This window comes from Huiozyma naganishii, chromosome 8 (assembly GCF_000348985.1).
Source record: "Huiozyma naganishii CBS 8797 chromosome 8, complete genome".
Lineage (NCBI taxonomy): Eukaryota > Fungi > Ascomycota > Saccharomycetes > Saccharomycetales > Saccharomycetaceae > Huiozyma > Huiozyma naganishii.
Genome location: NC_035929.1, coordinates 166,116 through 188,112, shown reverse-complemented (window position 1 = coordinate 188,112; position 21,997 = coordinate 166,116). Strand labels below are relative to the sequence as shown.

Sequence of the window (21,997 nt, the reverse complement as noted above, 5' to 3'; positions counted from 1 at the left end):
AGATGAGGTGATTTTTTTTCTAGAATTTTCACTGCGATATTTTCTTTTACTTTCAAGGGTATCCCCAACTCCGGGTGAATACCCAATAGAGGAGAGTACACTGTCACGTAGTCCCCTTCGTTGCAATAGATGAGGGAGAATTCCGAAGGTGAAATGCAGTGTGGCTTAGCTGTATAGCGTGAGGTCATTAGATGTTTAAAGTAAAGACAATACATTAGCTATACACTTTCTCCTGTTAGATTAATTATTATTATTATTATTATTAGCGTTGCGGTAGGGTATAGCCAACCGGGCAGGGTGTCACGTTGTAAGATGGCTGGACTTTGATCTGCTGGTCTTAAAGGGTCGCTGTTAATTGTCGCAACACACGTTCGGATGAGACGCACCGGCGTCAATGCCGAGCTTGTTCCGGTCCCTGGTTCCTTGATTATTTATGGAACTTAATTCTCACCATTTCCATTAGTGTTAGTCTCCTGACTGTGGCTTAGAAAAAGTCCAGCTCGGATCTTTTTGGCGGCCCCCGTTCTTCGGCGTCTTCCGGTGCATCTGGTATCAAGTGCCACTCGCCTCTTTCATAGAAGTTGTCCCTTATTATGAACATAGCCTTTGTCCCTTCAGTCGGGGCAGGTTTTGAAATCGTTAGTTTCCCATACTTATTCTCTTTACTTTTCATTATCTCGTCAATCTCGTCGTATAGTATATCGCGGACACACGAATTGACGGAGAAGACAGAGTTTTTGCTCGAGATGCTCTCCTCGCTGGGGCTCCTTAGGTCACTCTGGCCCGAAGGTTGGGCTGGGAGGTTCATCACTAGACTATAATCCCTCACCATGTCCTTGTCAAGAAGAATTGTACTTCTCTTGAATTTATCAACCTTTTTGGCGTGTCCAGGAACTCCATGACGGGGCGCCCGCTGCGGTATTTCGGGCACTACCTTCACGCTAGAGCTAGCCTTGACACTGTTGCCCCCTGTAGAATTTGTCACCTCCTTCCCACCATCATTCTCGCTGAATTGAAATGCTGGAAAGAACGCAGACTGCCTCTTACTACGCTCTCCGCTCGTTTTCCGTTTCGCTTCTCTCAGCATTGGTTCTTGTTGTCCCGATGTCCTCTTTTCTGCTTTGCACAAGAGAAAAATACCTGCCTGGGGGAATTTGTTGCTCTGCCCAAAAACCAAGTGAACGGGCGAAGTTGCATTGCTGGCCGTCTCGATGTTTTATATTCGAAGTCCATTTTCCCGGAGCTGCGACCTCTGGATCTTTCTTCCGTTTTTGGCGCATACTACCACCTTTTACAGTAGTGTCTTTTCGCGTTTTCGCGTCTTTCCAGCGACAACAAAAAAATAAGTGAAAAATTGAAAAATATCAAGTTCTAGCAGAAACGTGACGAAACTTGTGCTGACAGTCACGATTACTTGATCAGGTGCTCCTTCTTTGGCCGGGGTAGACAGCCAATGGACTGGGCTTGGGTGTCTGTTATTGTGCTGCTGGTCGCTGCCGTCTTTTCCGTGCGCCTGGCCCTGATTCTGCCCTTCTGCAGGCGTCCAACAGATGAAGATGAGACGATACTTGGTGGAGTCCAGTCCGGGAAGGGCGCCGCCAAGAGGAGACCGTTGCAACTGTTTGTGTTTTTAGGATCTGGTGGACACACTGGAGAAATGCTCAGGTTGCTGGATACTTACCATGAGTATCTTCTGGACAGCAGGAACACAGTACACATCGGCTACTCTGATTTGCAATCGAAGCAGAAGTTTCTCAAGTTGGCCGACAAGTACAAGTGCAAAAATCGGTTATACGAGTTTAAAAAGGCTAGAGAGGTCAACTCGAGTGCATTACAAAGCGTGAAGACGGTGCTGACGACGCTAATAACGTCTTTGAGCCATGTGGTTCAGATCAAGAAGGCGATGATGAGCAAACCTCACTTGGTTCTCCTGAACGGGCCGGGCACTTGCTGCATCATCACATTGTTGTTCAAGTTGCTGGATTTACTGCTATTATTCACATCCTCACATATCGTTTATGTCGAGTCCCTCGCGAGAATACAAACTTTGAGCTTGACGGGCAAGATCTTGTATTTTTTGGCAGACGAATTCGTGGTACAGTGGGAGGAACTAAAACTGACCAAGGCTCCGAGGGCCAAATACTTTGGCATACTGGTATAGCTGGTGCTCTCAGTCGCACTAGTTCATTATATTATGTGTATCTTTAATATTGTATAAAAATGTAATTTGGAATCATCTATATATACATTCGAATAAGACATAACGTGCTACGTAGACATAGAAAAAGCGTGAGCTGGTAGTGGATCAAACACTACGGCAGCGACTCCGCTTAAGCTCTGGAGTTGACGATGTCGACGAATTCTGGCTTCAAAGAAGCACCGCCGACTAGGAAACCGTCAATGTCGACCTTGTCTTGGAAAGAGGAACAGTTGGAACCGTTGGCGGAACCACCGTACAGGATTCTGGTTTCTTCAGCGACCTTGTCACCCAATTCCTTGGCCAAGTATTTTCTGATGGAAGCGTGGATGTCTTGAGCATCGTCGGCAGTGGCGGCCAAACCGGTACCGATGGCCCAGACTGGCTCGTAAGCGATGACAACGTTGGTCCAGTCCTTGACTTCGGCAATGACGGCCTTCAATTGTCTTTGGACGACATCTAGAGTGATACCGGCCTTCTTTTCTTCCAAAGTTTCACCGATACACAAGATGACACCGGCACCGTTATCCAAGGCGAACTTGGTCTTTTCGGCAATAAGCTTGTCGTCTTCGTGGAAGATAGTTCTTCTCTCGGAGTGACCTAGGATGGTCCACTTGGCACCGACGTCCAAGATCTGTTCGACGGAGTTCTCACCGGTGTAAGCACCGGAGGCCTTGACGTATGTGTTTTGGGCACCGACAGTGACTTGCTTCTTGTTGACCAAGGAGACAGTGTAGTCCAAGTAGGTGGCTGGTGGGCAGATGACAACCTCGACGTTGTCAGCTAGAGAAGCAGTGTTCAATCTTTCGACGATTTCCTTGATAGATTTCTTGGAACCGTTCAACTTGAAGTTACCACCGATGAAAAAAGTTCTGGCCATTGTTACTGTTGTTGTTATATGAGTTAACGATGTTCTTTCTATAACAAGAGTAACAAGAAGAAAAAGAACAACTCCCAAGCGTGTAAAAGAGAAACACGAACAAATGCTTTCACACAGCAATTGACAGAGTACAACAATGCATATATATATTTATACAACGGTTCCATGCCAGATGGACAGAAAAAGAAAGAAAAAAAGAGAAAACAGAGTGTCTACATTGTTACCGTCTAGCAGCCGTAGTAATAACAGTAGTAACAGCAGTGGTAGTGGTAGTAGTGGTGCACTGCGTCAATTTTTCTATTTTTTTTCTTCTCTTTTCGGAACTGTAGATGCTAACCTGGATTCCTCGCGGCAGACAGAGTGTGTGAGACACTAGACTCAGCTTACTGTGGTGGTTACGTCTCTGTCTCTCTCTTGACCACTAGGTAAGTACCTATGCAGTAATATTTTTCTGTTCAGACAGGTCGTTCTCAACTGTGTATCGCGTGACCGCCCGGTGCGTTTTTTTTCCGCGTTTAGTGGAAGTCGCCAGTTTTGTGGGCGTGGGTGTGGTGCATGGGCTGCAAGATAGAGGGTGCCCAAAGTAAACTTCCCCTTTCGGTAGGTGGTTTCCGTTTCCGGTCACTTGTCCCATTTCGGCAACCGGGTGCGGAGCATGTACTTCCCAGTGGTCTCGTCGAGTTCCATGACGATGACGCAGCCGTTGGGGACGTTGGTGAAGGATTCGAACTCTTCGTAGGTCCATCTGAACCATTTCATGAGGAACACACGGGCGTATATCCCGTGGGTGACAAGAACCATGATGTCCCTGAGCTTGTTCGTCTTTTTTTGCTCGAAGTGCCTAAAGAGCGTCTCTTGGAAACTGGCCACACGATCGTAGACATCCGCTGCAGATTCGCCCTGAGGGAACCTGAAGAAGAAGTGTCCATATGCGGATCTCTTCTTCAGGACGTCCTGCATGCTGCTGATGTCCTGGTAGTTGCCAAAATCTTGCTCCCTGATACGGGGCTCATCTTTGACCCGGTAGTGGACGAAGGACTTGGTCGGGTCCTTGGATGTCCAGTTATGCGTGATAGTGTCGTTCTTGTACTCACCGCTAGTTTGTTCCCCCTCTGGCCAAGTAGCAAACTTCTGGCATCCTGTCGGGTTATAAGCCCCACCTTCGCAGTTTTTAACGTTGCTGTTCCTCAAATTGTACCCGTCAATGACGTCGAGGACACCTCTCAGCGTCTCTCTTGTTCTCCTGTAAGGTGACGTGTAGAAAATGACGTTGGTGTCTTTGTGATTGTCCAACCGCTCGTACCCTTCCAGAGGTAGACCCTGGCAGATACCCGGTTCCTCAGTTCCGTACATCTCTGCCAATTCTTGAACAATTCCTGGGTTTTCCAAGTTCAAAACTTTAAGAAGTTGCACACCAGCATTGTGTGCCTGCGTCCAACCTCTCTTTGTCAGAGAGACCGATTGGTTCGGGATATACTCGTTTATGCTCTTATTTATGTTGGACTCACTCTCTCCGTGCCTTATAAGAACAATTAGTCTTGGTTTCTCTCTGATGGGGACCCCATCGGGGCCTACCCATGGCTCAAAAGTCGGTTCCAAGAACATCGTAACGAGTGTATGTGTGTTTATGTGTCACTGATATTTGTTCACAACGGCGTCTAGATGCAAACAGTTAACCGTTTTGTAAGTACTGTGCCTCTTGAAACAACTGTGCCTCCCCCTTCAAAAATTGAGTGAAAAATAATTTGAAAATTTAAAGTGAGGGAAGCTTGGAACAACGACAGGTTGCTGAAACCAGCGGGGAACGAGAAACGCCTGACGGAAGCCCTCTCTCTCTTTCTCTTCTGCGCATGGCACATATGTAGTTCGTGTGTTCAACAATATCAACAACAGCATAGTTTCACACAATGCGCTGGGCTGAAACTTTCTGCCTACAACAAGCCCGTACCCATACCTGGGTAACAGTGCATGTGATAACTGAGGCGCTTCTGTAATGTGCTTGGGGCGCACAATTGGAGAATGTTACCGCTGGAACACAATATGGAAGGTTCTCGAGCGTGCGTGTATTCTCTCGACCCAGCCCCACTTACCATGTTGGGATGATGCGACGTTACAATAGATAATAGGAGAAAAACCGCGGGTCAGGATGTTTACCTTTTGTCTCTGGTTTCTTTTTCAAGCAGAGCTCGAGGATCGAAAGTAAGATAATAGATCTTTTGGGACAATACACGACCGATAAAAATCCCAGAAACACATTGTATATCCAAGGTATTGTTCATTCCATTGCTCACTAAGAGACTGATGTTTCTGCCTGATTTTACAGTGGGCTACCTCACATTCTTTGATATTATGCGATGTTTCACATTTCTCGATGAAACGTTAGGAAGTAGCAATAAGGTTAATACATGGGAACAAAAGGGACACACGAACAGTTTTCACTTTTTTAGGAAAAATAGTTCTAGCTACAACAACAACAATGTAACCAATTTTATCACGCGTCGTTTACCTCGCCAATAGCCAATTGTAGTTATCCTGCAATCCTGCTGACCAATCCAGGGCTCGCCTCCACACACACGATGCCCAACTCACACCCGGTGACGCTCAGCGGTTGTTTTCTCGTTACAGAGTTAACGTTAATACATTCCCCTCAACTCGGTCGTTTAGTAATAAATCACTAACTCACGAACGAGCAACTTTAACCTAATCGATGAGTCCCCCACATGGACGAGTCAATTGGTTGTTTCTTGGGTCTGGCAGAGACCGTAGAACTACCCCTCTTGTGACCTACCCCCTCATTGTGAAAACAGAACAAACTCCAGAGCTATTGGTCGATGATGCTTGCCTCACCAAAAACCACAATTTTAAGCGCCACACCTACTACAAACTGTATGTATACTGGAAGATTCTACAAATCCAGACCTTATTACAATTTTGTAATCACTCTCTCAAATGAATATATGTTCGGTTCAACTATGTAAACAGTCTCCACACGAGGGGAGCATTTTCTGGATGTATCCCTACACCATGACGCCAGAAATGGGCTCTGCAGCTCGTAGCGAATTGGTTTGTTGCATAAGAACCGCGCAGGCTACGAAGCGCCTGCGAAGAAAATAAAAATAGAGAATGAGAGAGAGAGAGAGCTGGATATAACGGGTACTAGTATTAAAGTTTACGACAAGAATGGAATCGTCAAATAGGAAACACAAAAGAAAAGGAAAATGAGGCCATTATGCCGTTCTGAGCTGGTGATATCACCACTTCCTACTACATAGACAGAGTCAGAAATTATATCGCATATTACAGAACCCACGCCTTGCAAGAATAGCTTTTCTACCGCTGTCCCCATCTCCAACGGGGGATATGTGACACAGATTGGTACGGCCTCTTTAGTGAGCCAAAATTTGCAACCCAAGTTGGAACGAACAAACTCACTGTCACCGTTTTCGAAATTTTTAGCTACTTCGTTTCCAATGCGTTATGTGGGCTCTGCAAACATCAGCACAAAAAAGGGGAAGGGAGGAAGTGTTAACAGAAAAGATTTGTAGACGAGTTGCAGGACCAGGCTTTCGCTGGGAAAGCACCCCCTCTCTCATATCGTGTCTGAGCAACTGCTTGGCACGGCAGTGGAAGCGGAGTAGAAAGTAGTGACTACTATCCTTCCCTGTTTACGTAAGAGCACCCCCTCATTGTGGAGATGGGGACAGGACTTTTCGGCCCAGAAAAGGCACCGACGGTCTATTGAGTAAAAACCTTAATCCCAGATGGGGATACGTTCTTTCCACGTTTCTGTATCTTTTTTTCTGGACGGATTGGGAATATGGAAACAACCGAGGAAAAAAGAAGTGAAGGCTGGGCGAAGTTGAGTTATGCTGCGGCCAGACAGGGGCCGCTGCGGGGTGGGGTCTCGCAGAGAATGCCGTGAAAACGTCTTTCTGCAGGGTTTCCTTGCAATCAACTTGATCATCCTTTTTTCGGTTGTGGAGAATTCGAACCAGAAAGACAAAGGCTTGGGGGGTGCCTGGACTTTGCAAAATAAAGGAAAAGGCAACTGCAACGTGCCCCTCACACAGGCAAGGTCGGAGCAAAAGTTAAAAAAAATTCTCCGGTTTGTGACTTAGCGAGAAAATTGTAATTGTTTAGATGTAGGGAACGAAGTTACTTTCTCCGTTGGTCTCATCACGTCACCGTATCGCGAAAACTGTCCGCCCTTCTCCAGGGTAGAAGGCAAGCAATGGGGACTTGACAACCCCGCTTAGCTTGCCAAGTAGTTCTTGTTGTTAGTGAGCTTACCCCTCTCTTTCTCCCCTTCCCCTCCGATGACGAAGTGCAATATGTAGCTCCAAGTGCGCATTGACATCCACTAGCCCTTTTGTCTTTATTTTTGAGGGAGGATCTGCTTGTACAAGGAAAATATATGGTAAGACGTCACAATGGTATTACTAACCAGATGATAAAGACGAAATAGACAAGGAAAAAGGGGAGATGAGCTCGATAAGAGATTATACGGGAAGAAGACTTCTAAAACCTTGACAGATAATACGAACGGTAAGTGACATCTTCGTGGATTTCGTCACTGCTATTGTCTACATGGATCTTTTGCCGCTGGAGACCCCCTCAACGAGTTCTTACTTGCACCCAATTGGTATTATTTGTGGCATTTAACAATAGTTCTGAACTCATCATGTATGATGAAAGTGGAGATAGATTAAGATAAGATGGAAAGGGGCAAGCGTTGGCGTATCGGGTTTAACCTCGCGATGATATTCCAAGAGAGCAAGAACTTTTATTGTTTATCATTTCAACAATTCGCGTGTAACTAAACTTGGAAGAGGGGTGTGGGACTCAACAGGTATAACGGAAGACATAGTCCATGAACTCCCCCCCCCCCCCAAATTGAACCCATTTCTGCTATTACCACCTCGCGTTGGCTGTCCAAAACAGGCGCGAGTGAGCCAAAAACGACAACACGTTTACTCTACATTCTTGACTCTTATTGAACGAGTTTACCAGATTCTGCTTGTCACTCAGAAACTCGTGCTCAATTGACCGTTGCAATATTCGCGGATCCGAAGCACTAGTGACATAAATGTAGTGGGAAAGCCCAGCTTAGCGCTCTCGAGAAAAGGAACTTTCAAAACTTCGCAGGGAGGCACGTCCAACTCTGTGACGCACATTTTCTGAAAGGACCGTACATAATTTTCTTTCTACGCATGTTTTCTGTGCTTGCCCAGCGTTGACGCGCTCTTTCCATTGTTCCAACAATGGAATTTTCCATTTCAAGAGAGAAAAAAAATGGGAAATATCGAAGTATTTTCTATTAGGAGTTTCACACGGTGAAAAAACCTCCGAAACTTACTCCGCCGTTTCTTAGTCCAGAAAAAAAATTTTAATAGGAGACATTCCTCTTGTGGGTCAGTTGTAAGCTATTGTTCGGAGAACTCTCTAAAACTCGCATACCCATAGAACAGTAGGTAGCAATGTAGAAGACATTATGATACCCGAGCACCGTTTCCACTTTGAGAATAGAACAAAATACCTGGTTATAGTAACAAAGGAAGTAGTTTAATTTTTTTTTTCTCTGGTGTAGAAAAAATAGGTATCAGATAACGTGGGTCGGGGGACTTTGTATATCACACGGTCAAAAAATATATTTAAGGATATTTATAAAAAATATATATATAGACAGATGTACATTAGGATACTGTTGGTTTATTTTTTTTCCTGGTGTGGAGATGAAGTCGTACTTTCTTTTCCTTCTTCTCTTTTTCACTTCTAAAACCCCCATTACAGTACACCGTTCCAACTTTCGTTAATAAACACTGAGCTTTTTCATAAGATACGTTATTGCCAACCCAAAAAAAATAAAAATTGACAAGTTATCTCTCATTTAACAAGCTATTTTTTTCCTCCAGTTGCAATAAGCTATACGTTCCTTTCGTTTTATTTTAATTATAAAAAGAAACTATTTGGAAATTTATTTCTATTCAATGACCTCTCAAACCAACTTTTTCGGGCCAGAAACCACAGAATTCCAAATTCCTTACTTTCAAAACGAGTTCCTACAGCAATTAAATCTCCACCATGACTTCCAAGAGGATGGTCCAGTATTAAATGACTTTGAGCCGGTTTCTTTCGAAGATTTTACCACTTTGACTTCCCAGCCGTTCGACTCTAGTGAACACTTCCTTACGTGCGACGACCAAAATTCTTCCAACTATGAACTACAACCGGCAACGACAGACTACTTCTCACAGCTGTTTTTAGAATTGAACCACCCTCATGCTGGGGAACAGAATTTCGAACAAGAAATGCAAGTTGACGAATACCCGGTTCTACCCTCTTCAAAGAAATTCAATGCTGTGTTATCGAAGGATATGAACAACTTAAGGTCTACACAGCCCTATGACCTTCTCAAAAATAAATGCGACAAAAGCATACAGAGAATGAGACCCTCGAAACGTCTTCTACACAATATCAATATAGAATGGGCGAATAGTCCGGTTCCCAAACTGTTCCAGGACAACGGACTTGCCAACACGACGGACACAGACTCGAACCAGTCACAATGCTCGACCCCCATGACGCCAATGTCGTCAGACAGCTCCTACGTGACGGAAATGACTTTCAAGACCTCGAAACAAGTGTCCCAGGCGCCCACGAACGTCATAATTTACCAGCACTCCAAGAAAAACAGATACGGTTGCAGTATATGCGGCAAGAGGTTTGCAAGACCGTCGTCGTTGAACACGCATCTGAACACACACACGGGCGACAAGCCCTACACGTGCCCGCACGGTTCCTGCTCGAAAGTGTTCAACGCCAGGTCAAACATGACGAGGCACTACAAAACACATTTCAAGCTGTCCTCTGGAGTCTACGTGCTGCCCAATGGAGAGGTCACCAAGAGGAAACCCACAATAAAGCAGCTCGGGATACCCTCATCCAAGATAATTTGAGACATTGGCGAAGGGGGAAACGACAAAAACAGACCAACGAAAAAAGAAATACTCGTATACATGGTTGGACCTCTTGGACCCTGGCGGTTTGACGGTTAGCTCCTATTGTATTTTCTTTTTTTTGGTCTTTAATTCTCAAGTTTCAACCCCATTGAGAATGGGGGATCGTTACATTTTAGTCCTATGCCTGTTTTACTTTGAAGAGCATACCCGTTTGTATGCCCCAAATATCCCAAACGAAATAGTGATCTGCTGATGGCACTGCTCTTTCCTTTTGTATCAATTAAATAACAAACACACTGTGCTCTTTTTTTCTATACTAATAAAACAATATGCAAAATATTCTTTTTCTTTCAAGTTGCTGTTGTATACATGCACATAGACGCTTATATATATAGTAAATAGGTTACTAATTGATGACATGGCCACTATGGCATCGGTTGGACTTTCCGGGAGAATGAAGTGGAAATCGAATGTTGAGGGAAGAAAAAGAAGACGAAAAATTCATGCAATTCCTTAAAGATGTCCGAAAAGAGGAAAAAATGAAGTTTAAGTGTGGACTGCAAAACGGGATCTCCTCTCAAAAATGCTGGCTGTGGTGTGTTGATGTTGGCGGGGGTACTGGTGCTCGTAGCGCCGTCTAGAACTGAAACTTCAGCTTGTCGATGAGGGAGTCGATGCACTCGAAGTTCAGGCCGTTTTCAGCAAAGGCCAGGTGTTTGTCCGAGAGAATGTGCTCCTCGAGAGCTTCATACTTGACCCTGCAGTTCTCACAGTACCCTGGGTTTCTGACGACGGGTCTCTTAGCAGGCTTTGCCGCCCGCATTTTCGTGGGGGCTGGCGCCGGTACCTGTGCCGGTGGGGCCAACTTGCTGCTTGCGTTGCTCGAAATTTTCAGGTTTGACCCTGCCGGGACGTCTTTGTGTGAGGAGTGGCGCGTCTTGTTCGCTTGGCTTGGGGTCTTCGAGACGAGTTTCCTATCGACAACGAGCCTGTTCAACGTCTTGATCTTCTTGCTCGTCACGCTGGCCTTCGTTGGGCCCAGCCCGTTGCCAAAGGACGTGGCCACATCGTTCGACTGGTGCACACCGCTGGCTTTGATCTCGAAGGGCACCTGTGAGTGCTTCTTGAACGAGTTGCACAGGTCATCCGGGAACTCCTCCGTTTCCTGCCTCGCCAGTTTGGCGTGCTTCAGTTGTGGAGTTGCGGGCTCCCTCCATGTCGCGGCGTGTTTCTCCGCATCCGCTGCTGCTGTGTTGTCACTATGCGTGGAGGTTGACAAGGCCTCTTCCTCCATCACGGATTTGTCGTCATTAATTTTTCCAAAGAGGTCCTCAAAATGGGGGGGAAATTGTAAGTACATGTACCTCGAGTCGTTACAAATGTGTGGGATGGTCATTGTTGGAACGTGCATGTTGTGAAAGTCAGGCTGTGCGTGGTGTTGGTACCATATGTGAAGTTCCGTTGCATGTTTTCGGTTTTCTTGGTCTCTGGAGTACCGCTTTATAACTCTCTTTTCGGACCGCTCGTCGCAAAGCTTGTCGCCGATGAAGGGACACCTCCCGAAGGTACCCATTTTGAGGGTTGGGTACGGTAAGTGTTCCACGTCTGCAAGTTCTTGCGGTTTCCACTCCAGAGTGATGATTGGGGCCCATGTTTGCCACAGGTCGTACATGTACACGTGTGGGTACTTGAAGTAGTGAATGTCGTCCCTTCTGGTGCGTGGGTCCCTATCGTTCGATCCGAATATTTTCTCGTTTTTAAGTAGAGTCGAAAGGGTCCCCGTTTTGGATGCCCTTGCAAGGTGCGTCTGCGCGGTTATATCTGGTGAGTCCAATTTTTTAAACTGCGGATCCTCCAAACGGAAAGTGTCGATTTCCACGTTAAGGTTTGAGAGAAACCTGAACGCCTTCTCGAACCCCCAGACTTTGATGCTGTTCTTGCGTGCCCTGACGAGTATATCGTTAGAGTCCATCTCCTGTGCGATATCCTCCGCGGATCTCGTCGTGATGACGATGGTCGTTCTGTTGTCGTAGAAGGGCGATATCTCAGCGCCGAGCAATTCGAACCCAGCAACGAGCAGCTCGCGTTTCTCCTCCAGCTTGTGCCTCAACCTACCTGACTTCTTGTCCTCTCTGACATCAAAGAATATCCTCGTGTCGCGCTTCAAGATCCGGAGCCAGTTGTTCTGCCACTCGACAAGTTCCTTCGGCTGCAACGCCTGTGCCCTCGCAGCGACCGGTTTCCCCGCGGGCTTGTTCAGCAGGACGGCGCCCTCGATGGACCGCGTGCGCTTGACCCGCTGCTGCTTCACGAGCGAGTGCTCGAGCCTATCCAGGGCGCGTTTCTTCGTGCTTGGTGCCGCTGCCGCTGTCGCGTGAGACTCGGGACACGCACGAGGTCCCAGTGCCGACTGCGGCTTCAAGTTCGCGTCTGTTTCCCGCAGGGGGGACCTGTTCGTGGTCTTCAGTGGCACTGACATACTCGGGGAGGGGTGAGGGGAGTGTGTGGGGGGGGGGAGTACTGTCTGTCTGTGTACGATGTGTACGTGTATGTGTGTATGTATGTTATTTTGATCTTTTCGATATTTTTCGAGATTTAGAGATGTTAGCGACATTTTCGGGCCTATATGACGAGAGCGAAGTCTCTACGATGAGCCACAGAGACGGTTGGATACATATTATGTAGTACGTAGAGACACAGGAATATACAAGGCCCATTGGTATGAGATCATGTGTTGATGCAAGCAGATGGTGGGAGACGAGGGGGGTGTCACTTGCCCATATCGTCGTCTACGTCCTCGCTTTCGTCGTCTGCCTTTATTGGTTGTTTCCTGTCCATGACCGAGTCGTTATCTATGCTATCGTCGTCGTCGTCATCGTCGTCTTCGAACTCGATCATTTCCGCGTCCCCCTCCTCCTCGTCGAAGAGCCCGCCCGCGTCGTCATCATCTTCGTCACTGTCGTACCAGAAGTTTTCCGAGATGTTATGTGTGCTGCTATTCCCCTGGAGTGTATTTTGATGTTGTTGTTGTTGTTGTTGTTGCTGTGACTTCCCGCCCCCTACTGTTGTTGCGTTTGGTTCAGCCACCACGCTATCGTTTGAGGAAAGGTACGCGCCACTTGCCGTGGGCATTTGGAACCCCTGCGGGATATCCTGTTTCGATCTTTCGACCTCCATGAGCACACGCTGCCTGTACTGGTCCGGGTTCTTCCTGTAGTCCACCGCTGCGTCCACGTTCGCAGGGGACGAGATATTGGGGTCCTCGAGCAAGGAGACGATGGAGATCAGCACGCTCTCGACGGTTTGCACGGGCGACCACGTCTCCGCGTCCGGCTCGTCCGTCATCGGGTCCCCGCTCTGGTGGAGGATCGAGATACACAGCCTCCCGTCCCTGTACACGTTCGGGTGGTATATCGCTGGCGTGAACCTGAACTGTGGCGGAGAGAAGGGGAAGTCCTCGGGGAACCGCATCTGTGCCTTGAAGTACCCCCCGTGGTACAGCGAGTCCTCGTTCAGGACCATCACCCCGACGTTCCACACGAAGATGTTCGAGTCGTCCTCCAACTCGATGTTGAACGACGGGATACATTTTCTTGGGTCCGTCAACTCCCTGTACTGCCTCAGCAGCAGACTAGCAGCAGTGCTCTTGCGACCTGACATAGCGTAGCGTAGAGTGAAGTAAAAAAGAGTAGAGTAGAGTAGAGTAGAGTAGAGTAGTGTAGTGTAGTATGGTCCACCGTCACCGTCACTGTCGCCGTCTCTAGTGTCTATTCTGGCCCCGCCGCACAACGGGTCAAAGTTCACCACCTGGGCCCTCTAGTGTCTCTTCCACGCTTCCAAATATTGCCAAAAATTCCTGCACTTTCCCGCTCCGCAGCGAGAAGCGGACCGCCGTTTGTCAGCGGCGGGGTGACCCTCGCGCCGCTGCAGCGAGGGCNCCAGCGGGAAGCGTGGGGGGTGGGGGCGGGTTTCGTCGGGAGCGACACGAGGCTGCGTGTGTGGGTGCGTTCCGGCGGTTTGGGAGTGTTTTCAGCGTGTGTTGTCAGTGTTTTGGGTGTTTACCGTTCCCGATCTGGGAAATTGCCGCTTTGGGCCGCAGAGCGCAGCACGCTGTGTTTATTTATATCTTTGCTGTATCGGGAAGCCGCCAGCAGCAGCAGCGACTCGGGAGGCAGCCAGCAAGGAGCTGGTCGGGGCCTCGCGTATATAAGGACGGTGTGTCCTGCTGTGTTGCTTGTCCGCTCTTCGTTCTTGCCCTCTTGCTTGTTTGCGCTCTCGCTTTTCTTTCCGCTTCGTTCTCAGGCTACCATCCAGCAATATGCAATACAAGGCTCTGCTAACTACCGCGCTTCTTTCTGCCACTTCCGTCTTGGGGCAGGCCGCCACTGGCACTTCCGGCGGCTCCAATGCGGGCTCGTGCACTATCTCAGGCAGCCAGGCGACGGCCACCGCACAGGCCGACTTGGACAAGTTGGCAGCTTGTTCCACCATCACCGGTGATCTGACGATCACCGGTGATTTGGGGAACGCCGCTCTGGCCAACGTCAAGAAGATCGACGGGTCCCTAGAGATAAACAACGCTACTAACTTGCAATCGTTTGCTGCAGATGCCATCTCAGAGATCACCGGGGATTTGACGTTGAAGGGGTTGACCGTGTTGACCACTGCCTCCTTCGGGTCCCTGGAGAAAGTGCAGGGGATCACTCTGTTGACTCTACCTGCGATCTCGACTTTCAACTCGAAATTGTCCAGTGCTGACAATATCTACATCTCAGACACTTCGTTGGAGTCCGTCGACGGGTTCTCCGTCTTGACTAAAGTCAACGGGTTCAACATCAACAACAACAGGTACTTGACCTCGATCAAGTCCTCGCTGCAGACTGTCTCAGACGCCCTATCCTTCCAGTTCAACGGTGACAACACGACTATCAACCTGGACAGCCTGATCTGGGCAAACAACATCACCCTAAGTGACGTCTCCTCGGTTTCGTTCGACAACTTGCAAGCTGTTAACGCCTCCCTAGGGTTCCTAAACAATACCATCTCAGAATTGAAATTGAATAACTTGACCTCTGTCGGGCAAACGTTCACAATCACATTCAACAACGACCTTACTCACTTGGAATTCTCTAACTTGACTAAAGTCGGTGGTGGGTTCGTCGTCGCCAACAACACAAACTTGAAGTCCATCGACGCCTTTGCCAACTTGCAAACCGTCAACGGTGCCCTAGATGTCATCGGTAACTTCGACTCCTTGGACCTAACAGCTTTGAAGTCTGTCAGAGGTGGTGCCGATGTCGAAACAAAATCCGCAAACTTCTCTTGTTCCCCATTGAAGAAATTGCAATCCAAGGGTGCTATTCAAGGTGACAAGTTCATCTGTAAGAACGGGTTCAAGTCTTCCTCCGTGTCAAAGGTCTCCTCGGTCACCTCCGACGTTTCCTCAGGAAGAAGAGACGTCTCCACTTCGGCCTCCACCTCCTCTCGTTCTGAGTCCGCTTCCGCCTCTGCCTCCGCCTCCGCCTCTGAATCTAACTCCGCCTCTGCTTCAACTTCCTCAAGGTCAAGCAGGGGCGCCGCCGCAGGCAACTCCATCCCAGCGGCTTCCTTCCTAGGTGCATTCGCAGCAGTCGCAGCGGCCTTGATATAATCATACCTTCCCCCCCCTTAGGTTTGACATACTAGCATGGGTGCATATGCCAAATCTCTGCAGCCCCAAAAGGGCCATCGTTCGTTTCGCATCCACAGTTCGTTCTTACAATGTATCATTGTACCTTTCTATGTATAAGATAAACAGTATACTATAATCCAGCTTCGGCTTTGTCTGTCTGCATACGCATCACTACTCCTGCTTCTGAGCGGGCTGCGTCCTCTTAAGAAGCGACGCAACGACGTTGTATATGACCAACCCGAGCAACAACTTCTTCCAGTTCTCCTGGATCCAAGACCGCATCGTGCCCTCCTCATCCGAACCGGCAGAGCCACCTGCATCGTCGCTGTCCACACTCACATCCCGCGCCTCCTTCTTCTTGTCCTCATACGTCTTGTACCGCTTCTTAAGCGCAATTGCGGGCGGGGCACCCACAGAGACAGCATTGTCCTCCACGTACCGCACAGCACATCCAGTCCCGTTGTCCAACTCCCGTGGGCGTATATGCAGAGAGTACTTGTCCAGTGGAGTGTTGTACGACAGCTCGTACGCGGATTCTTGTGGGTGCAAGTTCAGCACGCTACAACAGCCGTCCACCTCGACACCATCCACAACCACGCCCACACACTGCAGTCCATTGAACACACCAGCATCATGAGAGGCAAGGTCAAACCGCATCCCACTGCCACAATCCACTGCGTTCTCGTCGTCATCGCGGGGGGAGAACGTCCCCAAAAGACCGCGCTCCGCAGTGTCAACCCCGGCACCGTACAGCTCAATTGTCCGCGCAAGGGCAACACGGGCCAACACCACCAAAGGAAGCGCACTCAACACTCGTACCATCGTCTCAAAGTACCGTCTCGCCGTCTCTTTGCACCGACTGCACCCTTCGAGTCGTCTCTCTTTGACTACTTCTCTTCAATTTAATTCAACCTTAACGCTAAAATATACACTACACACCTTGAGACAAAGGGGGGGACCACATACAACCACTGGGACATTCCGATACGAAAGATGCTTTTCCGGTTACATCCATGCATGCTGCTTGCAGTCCTGGGGTGTTTTGCGAGAGCACATCTCCTCCCGATAGAGGACCCCGCGGGGACCGCGAAATTCCACGTCAACTACCTCTCCCAGGATGAATGGCACCAGCTCGAACGCTCCCACAATGACTCCACCGTCCGGTTTGGTGACGAAATGGTCTGCCACATCCCTGCAGGATCGCACATATCCGCACTACAGGAGCTCAGTCGCGACGAGGACCGCTGGGAACAGTACTTGGACACAACGCTCACAAGGGGAATCGACATCCTCGACTCAACACTCAGCGGCCAATGTTTCCTCTACGTAGGTGGGTTCTGGAAGTACCAGTACTGCTACAACGACCGGTTCGTCCAATTCTTCGCTGATCCCTCGGACTCAGAGATGGTGCATCTTCTAGGAGCCGCTGGGACACCCGGTCTCCCGGACGGTTCCCTCAGCTTGCTCTACGACGATGTCGGATATTACATCAGTGAGATCCTAGAGGGGGGTGGCATTTGCGACGTCACGGGCGCCAACAGACAGATTGAGGTCCGGTACGTGTGCGGATCCAACAGCGGCGAGACGGGCACGTCCATGCTCAACTGGGTCAAGGAGGTCAGGACCTGCCAGTACGAGGCAGAGGTTGGTGTCCCGGAACTTTGCCAGTTGGAACTCTTCGTCAAGAACGAAGACAAGCGTGCAGCGAGTCAGATCTCATGCCTCACTTCAACCAAAATTGCCACCGCGCACAACACCATTGCTTTGCTCGCCGAGTTCGACCCAACATTTATCGGGTACGGAACTTACCTGCTCAGGCACGTTGACCCAAACCGTAACGACGTCGTATTGTACACGGGACCACTTCACAAGAATGACGAGCACGCAGTACAACTCCTGTACCAACAGCTTACGTCCTCCCTTAACCAACTGTTCACACAGCAGCTGCTCAGATCACCAGGCAACGCCAATATCAACGTTGGGGACACATTCGAGTGGGTCGCAGACATCATATCCCCGGAGGGTGATGTCCTGTACACCTTAAAGCTTGAAATGCTCCCCACGGGGAAAGTGGACATCTTTCTCTTGGAGACGTTTGGTACGATTGGTAATGGTGGCAACTTTCAGTGGTACAACAAATCTTCAAGTAATGTACCAGTGGCTAAATTGCAGGAAAAGCCGATGCCCCCCCAAGGGGAAAAAACACTTGTTGAAATGGACCTCGAAATGGAAAACGGAGAGCAATTTAGGGTGAACTTGCAAACGAATGGTAAAAGTAAGTTTCTACTCATCAAGTCCCTTGACAAAGATGGCAATAAAATTGATATAGATGAAAGATCACAAGCACGTATCATGGAGAGACTGATGGAACAACCGGCCTTCATATCGCTACTGAATCAACTGCAAAACACAGGTGAGCTCCAAGAAGACCTCTCGTTTGCAGTGCCCAGAGAAAACGCTGACTACCTAGATCATATCTTGAAATTGGAACAAGTACCGGAACAAGCGTTTAGGGATGAATCTGACGATGGCGAAGAGAGTCATGTCGATGCCCAGGATAAGACGGACAACAGTGAACTGGTACAGGGAAGCTCAGAGGGAGACAATAACGACAATGAGGAATTTGAACGAGAGGTAAATGGCGATTTAAGCAAGGAAGAGTCGCAGGAGTGCGATACGGAAGTCGTTCAAAAAGACAGAAGGGGGAATGATCCAGACGACTTGTTGAACGAAACTTCTGACGCTGAGTTGCAAGAACATTTGGAGGAACCCGCAGACTTAGAACTTGAAGAAGAATCCGTAGAAGAAAATCATGAGTTTGAACCGGCCGAAGAGGCTTTAGAAGAGAGTACAGCGGAACAACTTGCAGAGGTCGAGCCGGAAGAAGAATCCGTAGAAGAAAATCATGAGTTTGAACCGGCCGAAGAGGCTTTAGAAGAGAGTACAGCGGAACAACTCGCAGAGGTCGAGCCGGAAGAAGAATCCGTAGAAGAAAATTATGAGATTGAACTGGCCGAAGAGGCTTTAGAAGAGAGTACAGCGGAACAACTTGCAGAGGTCGAACCGGAAGAAGAATCCGTAGAAGAAAATTATGAGATTGAACTGGCCGAAGAGGCTTTAGAAGAGAGTACAGCGGAACAACTTGCAGAGGTCGAGCCGGAAGAAGATGCTGTAGTAGAGGATCACAGTAATCTAGAAGCGGATTTTGAAGTGGAAACAGATTCCACTCAAAGACCAGTGGATGCTGAGATTGAGGAGAATGAGAGAGGTGATCTTGAAATTAATCATCAAAACAACGAGGAAAATCGCGATGCCATGAAACCCATAATAATTGATGATACTGTAGTTGACGCTGTAAAAGACCAGGAAATGGGTGTTGAAAGTAATTTAATTCACGAGAATAATTCAACAGGGGAGACTGAAGATGAGGTGGCATCACAGACACCGGAGGATAACACTGAAGAAGAATATGCTGACGAAGAGACTGGGAGGCCAGAAGATAGTGCTCTTGAAGAATCTTTAATCGAAGATTCTGAAACACCAGAGGGTATCGAAATGACAAACACAGATGATGGTAATTCTTTTGAGTCTGTTGGCAAGCAGACAGATAACAATCAAAACCTCAAGGAAGAAAATGAGCACAAACACGAAACTATTCGGCCTGAGGGGCTTATAGAAGAGGTACCTTATCTAGTTGATGATGAAATTACTGATAATGAATTTGAGACGACAGCCGAAAACATCCAAAATGATACACACTCAACGATGCAGGATGAAGCTGATGTTTTACATGACTCAAGAAACGACGTAACAAATACATACAGAGATACGGAACCAGCAGAGGTAACTGAGGAAAACGAAAAATTCGACGATGAAGGCCACAAGACTGAAAACATGCCTAGTGACAACACAATCCTTCACGACGAACTATGATTATGTCTTCATCGAGACTATGTTCTAATGGTAGCTATGATACAAATGTTAATGTACTGATTTCAGCTGAGTGTATAGATATGGATATATATATGCACCACGGCGTTGTTTAAGGCAAAAACGTATATATTTTTAAACCATATCTAGGAAAGAAGCAAATGAATGTGCCATAATCAAGGGCTCTTTTTGCAAAGTTGTTATTCGAAGCTTTCAAAAGATCTCCGGTTAATTTTCCTTCCTATGGTCCAAGACATATGGTTCTAAATCTGCTTTCAACCAATTTATGGAAAATTAGTTCCATATGCAAATTTTTGTCCTTATCAATTTAAGTTATAAATAACAAAGAAAAAGTTCAAGTAGAGGTAATCAAGTATAAGAATCTTTGATAGTAACGAGTTGTATTGTGAGCAGTTTATATGATTTGTCCTAGTAAAGACTTTTAAGATAAAACAAGATGCAAAACTACTGGTCGCTGATGGGATTCATAATCACAAGGCGATAGGACTTCTATGAAAACTGTATCGGCTTCTCTAAACAGAACTATGTAGTGTACCTAATACTATCTAGAGATATCTTCAAATATACTTTTCCAGTGAAAAATACCGTTATGAAAATTTTCCATTTTTACGTAAAACAAAAATGTACTTATTTCAAGGAAGATTATAGGGTTTGGACCTATAATTCCAACATTTTACCTCGTATTTAATGTAGTTGTCACGTGCCAAATTTTATGCAATAAGGAAAGCCTGTAAAAACAAAATTCTCTAAGAAACTGAGCTCGCATGGCGTAATGGCAACGCGTCTGACTTCTAATCAGAAGATTCTGGGTTCGACCCCCAGTGTGAGTGCTCTGTCTTCTTCCCTCTTTCCGCGATAGTTTAATGGTTAGAATGGGCGCTTGTCGCGTGCCAGATCGGGGTTCAATTCCCCGTCGCGGAGTTTAACTTTTTTGGCCACAAGATTTTCGTATTAAACTCGCTGATCATGCCAAGACTTTTTATTTTCAGGAGGTCCTCTTTGTCAAGAATTACATAAGCGTGGCAGCACTCCTGGTTTTCCATATGTCCGGGGAACAGTCGGCGTATCCTTTGTCATATTTTTACCTCTTATTACTACTGTGTTAAGGTTTCCGCCGCTATTATTGAATGTTTCATATTACGAGGCAAATCAGTGTTACAGTTTTCAAGTTTTTGTGACTACCTTAACTCTAATTGTGGTTAATAGCACAATCATTGCTGGTATCTCTACGAGCAGGAATTCACATGCAGAAGGAGGCAGAGTACTGATGCGTAGTTTCAGCCGGGCCTAGATCAGCTCGTTACCTTGCGTTGACCAATAACTGGGCCGGGATCAGCTTGAACTGGCAAAATAAACGGAAACAAATTTTTCGTTCAAAGGTTTCCGCTGGAAATAAAACAAAATCCGCAACTTTGAAGTTACTTACTCACAAATGCAGGAACAAAAAACAAAAACAACAATTAAGTCTAAATTTATCAGCCAAAATGATTGAAGGAGACAAAACTGAATCTGGATAAAACAAAATACAGATATACTCCCGCTTTTTGAGCTGGGTTTTATCCGACCAGCGGTGGTTTCTTATCAACTCAATGTTCCTGTTGCGCAAATAAACACCAACAAAAAGTCGTCCGATAACGTCTCGGGATACATTTGCGGAACGGAAGGGATACTTATAATTGGTGCTTGGGGAGAAATTGCCGATACATATTCTCGCGATCCTAGTACAGTACCAAAAAGCTTAAAGTTAGGCCATGCGGTTGCTTCTTACTTTCTTGCTTTCTTTTTTTTTTTCTCTACGGAGAAATGTCTCTCTTGTTCCCTCTTTCCGCATTGTAGAAAGCTTCCCGTTATTTGTCATTAATAATGCATTACCTTTAAGGATCAAGACCTTGTTTTTTTTGTACCCGGGGGTGCTGCATAGAAAAAAGGGAAAACAATGCTTTCATAATGCATTTACGGATCCGAACGAAACATCAGGCTTGGTTCACTAGCGGGCAATGTCTATTGAGGCAAATCTTCCGTCCTCCCGTCTTCCCACCGGTCAAAAATAACAGCAAGCAAATATTCAAGCAAACAAACTAAAGGAATAATAGTTTGCCGTTTCCTTCACATGCGCTGATGTTGTTAAATGAGGAGCCTATTGTAACATAAAACACGTGGCATACTGTTGGGTGTTGCACATTTACTGTTTGTTCCGAGTCTGTACATATGCTGCGAAATTCTTGTGAAGGGAGGAGAGGAAGGAGCTAGGGGGCTAGCGGCCAGGGCACTGTGGTGTTATCGGGTATCCCCGATTGAACGATTAAACGGTAAGCCTGTGGCCAGCCCATTTCCTATGC

The 21,997-nt window shown here is 47.2% G+C and overlaps 10 protein-coding genes and 2 non-coding genes across 12 annotated transcripts; 6 read left to right on the top strand and 6 right to left on the bottom strand.

Moving 5' to 3' along the window:
* Window positions 1-484: 484 nt before the first annotated feature.
* Window positions 485-1,087, bottom strand: KNAG0H01110 (uncharacterized protein; the record flags this gene model as incomplete). The annotated part of the gene is made up of 1 exon (XM_022609366.1): window positions 485-1,087. The coding sequence occupies one exon, from the start codon at window positions 1,085-1,087 to the stop codon at window positions 485-487; it is 603 nt and encodes a 200-aa protein (XP_022465769.1).
* Window positions 1,088-1,453: 366 nt separating this feature from the next.
* On the top strand, window positions 1,454-2,161 carry ALG14 (N-acetylglucosaminyldiphosphodolichol N-acetylglucosaminyltransferase anchoring subunit ALG14; the record flags this gene model as incomplete). The annotated part of the gene is made up of 1 exon (XM_022609365.1): window positions 1,454-2,161. The coding sequence occupies one exon, from the start codon at window positions 1,454-1,456 to the stop codon at window positions 2,159-2,161; it is 708 nt and encodes a 235-aa protein (XP_022465768.1).
* A 169-nt stretch (window positions 2,162-2,330) lies between these two features.
* TPI1 (triose-phosphate isomerase TPI1) lies at window positions 2,331-3,077 on the bottom strand (the record flags this gene model as incomplete). Its single annotated transcript, XM_022609364.1, has 1 exon — window positions 2,331-3,077. One exon carries the CDS (start codon window positions 3,075-3,077, stop codon window positions 2,331-2,333), a length of 747 nt encoding a protein of 248 aa, XP_022465767.1.
* A 621-nt stretch (window positions 3,078-3,698) lies between these two features.
* On the bottom strand, window positions 3,699-4,682 carry DET1 (acid phosphatase DET1; the record flags this gene model as incomplete). The annotated part of the gene is made up of 1 exon (XM_022609362.1): window positions 3,699-4,682. One exon carries the CDS (start codon window positions 4,680-4,682, stop codon window positions 3,699-3,701), a length of 984 nt encoding a protein of 327 aa, XP_022465766.1.
* A 4,382-nt stretch (window positions 4,683-9,064) lies between these two features.
* Window positions 9,065-10,033, top strand: KNAG0H01070 (C2H2-type zinc finger protein; the record flags this gene model as incomplete). The annotated part of the gene is made up of 1 exon (XM_022609361.1): window positions 9,065-10,033. One exon carries the CDS (start codon window positions 9,065-9,067, stop codon window positions 10,031-10,033), a length of 969 nt encoding a protein of 322 aa, XP_022465765.1.
* A 640-nt stretch (window positions 10,034-10,673) lies between these two features.
* DBF4 (protein serine/threonine kinase activating protein DBF4) lies at window positions 10,674-12,650 on the bottom strand (the record flags this gene model as incomplete). Its single annotated transcript, XM_022609360.1, has 1 exon — window positions 10,674-12,650. One exon carries the CDS (start codon window positions 12,648-12,650, stop codon window positions 10,674-10,676), a length of 1,977 nt encoding a protein of 658 aa, XP_022465764.1.
* A 155-nt stretch (window positions 12,651-12,805) lies between these two features.
* On the bottom strand, window positions 12,806-13,696 carry CDC34 (SCF E2 ubiquitin-protein ligase catalytic subunit CDC34; the record flags this gene model as incomplete). The annotated part of the gene is made up of 1 exon (XM_022609359.1): window positions 12,806-13,696. The coding sequence occupies one exon, from the start codon at window positions 13,694-13,696 to the stop codon at window positions 12,806-12,808; it is 891 nt and encodes a 296-aa protein (XP_022465763.1).
* Window positions 13,697-14,354: 658 nt separating this feature from the next.
* On the top strand, window positions 14,355-15,686 carry PST1 (Pst1p; the record flags this gene model as incomplete). The annotated part of the gene is made up of 1 exon (XM_022609358.1): window positions 14,355-15,686. The coding sequence occupies one exon, from the start codon at window positions 14,355-14,357 to the stop codon at window positions 15,684-15,686; it is 1,332 nt and encodes a 443-aa protein (XP_022465762.1).
* A 192-nt stretch (window positions 15,687-15,878) lies between these two features.
* Window positions 15,879-16,529, bottom strand: EMC10 (Emc10p; the record flags this gene model as incomplete). The annotated part of the gene is made up of 1 exon (XM_022609357.1): window positions 15,879-16,529. The coding sequence occupies one exon, from the start codon at window positions 16,527-16,529 to the stop codon at window positions 15,879-15,881; it is 651 nt and encodes a 216-aa protein (XP_022465761.1).
* Window positions 16,530-16,700: 171 nt separating this feature from the next.
* On the top strand, window positions 16,701-19,640 carry YOS9 (Yos9p; the record flags this gene model as incomplete). Its single annotated transcript, XM_022609356.1, has 1 exon — window positions 16,701-19,640. The coding sequence occupies one exon, from the start codon at window positions 16,701-16,703 to the stop codon at window positions 19,638-19,640; it is 2,940 nt and encodes a 979-aa protein (XP_022465760.1).
* A 776-nt stretch (window positions 19,641-20,416) lies between these two features.
* On the top strand, window positions 20,417-20,488 carry KNAG0Htrna3R. The gene has a single exon. It is a non-coding gene; the product is annotated as a tRNA-Arg (tRNA).
* Window positions 20,489-20,507: 19 nt separating this feature from the next.
* KNAG0Htrna2D lies at window positions 20,508-20,579 on the top strand. The gene has a single exon. It is a non-coding gene; the product is annotated as a tRNA-Asp (tRNA).
* Window positions 20,580-21,997: the final 1,418 nt, after the last annotated feature.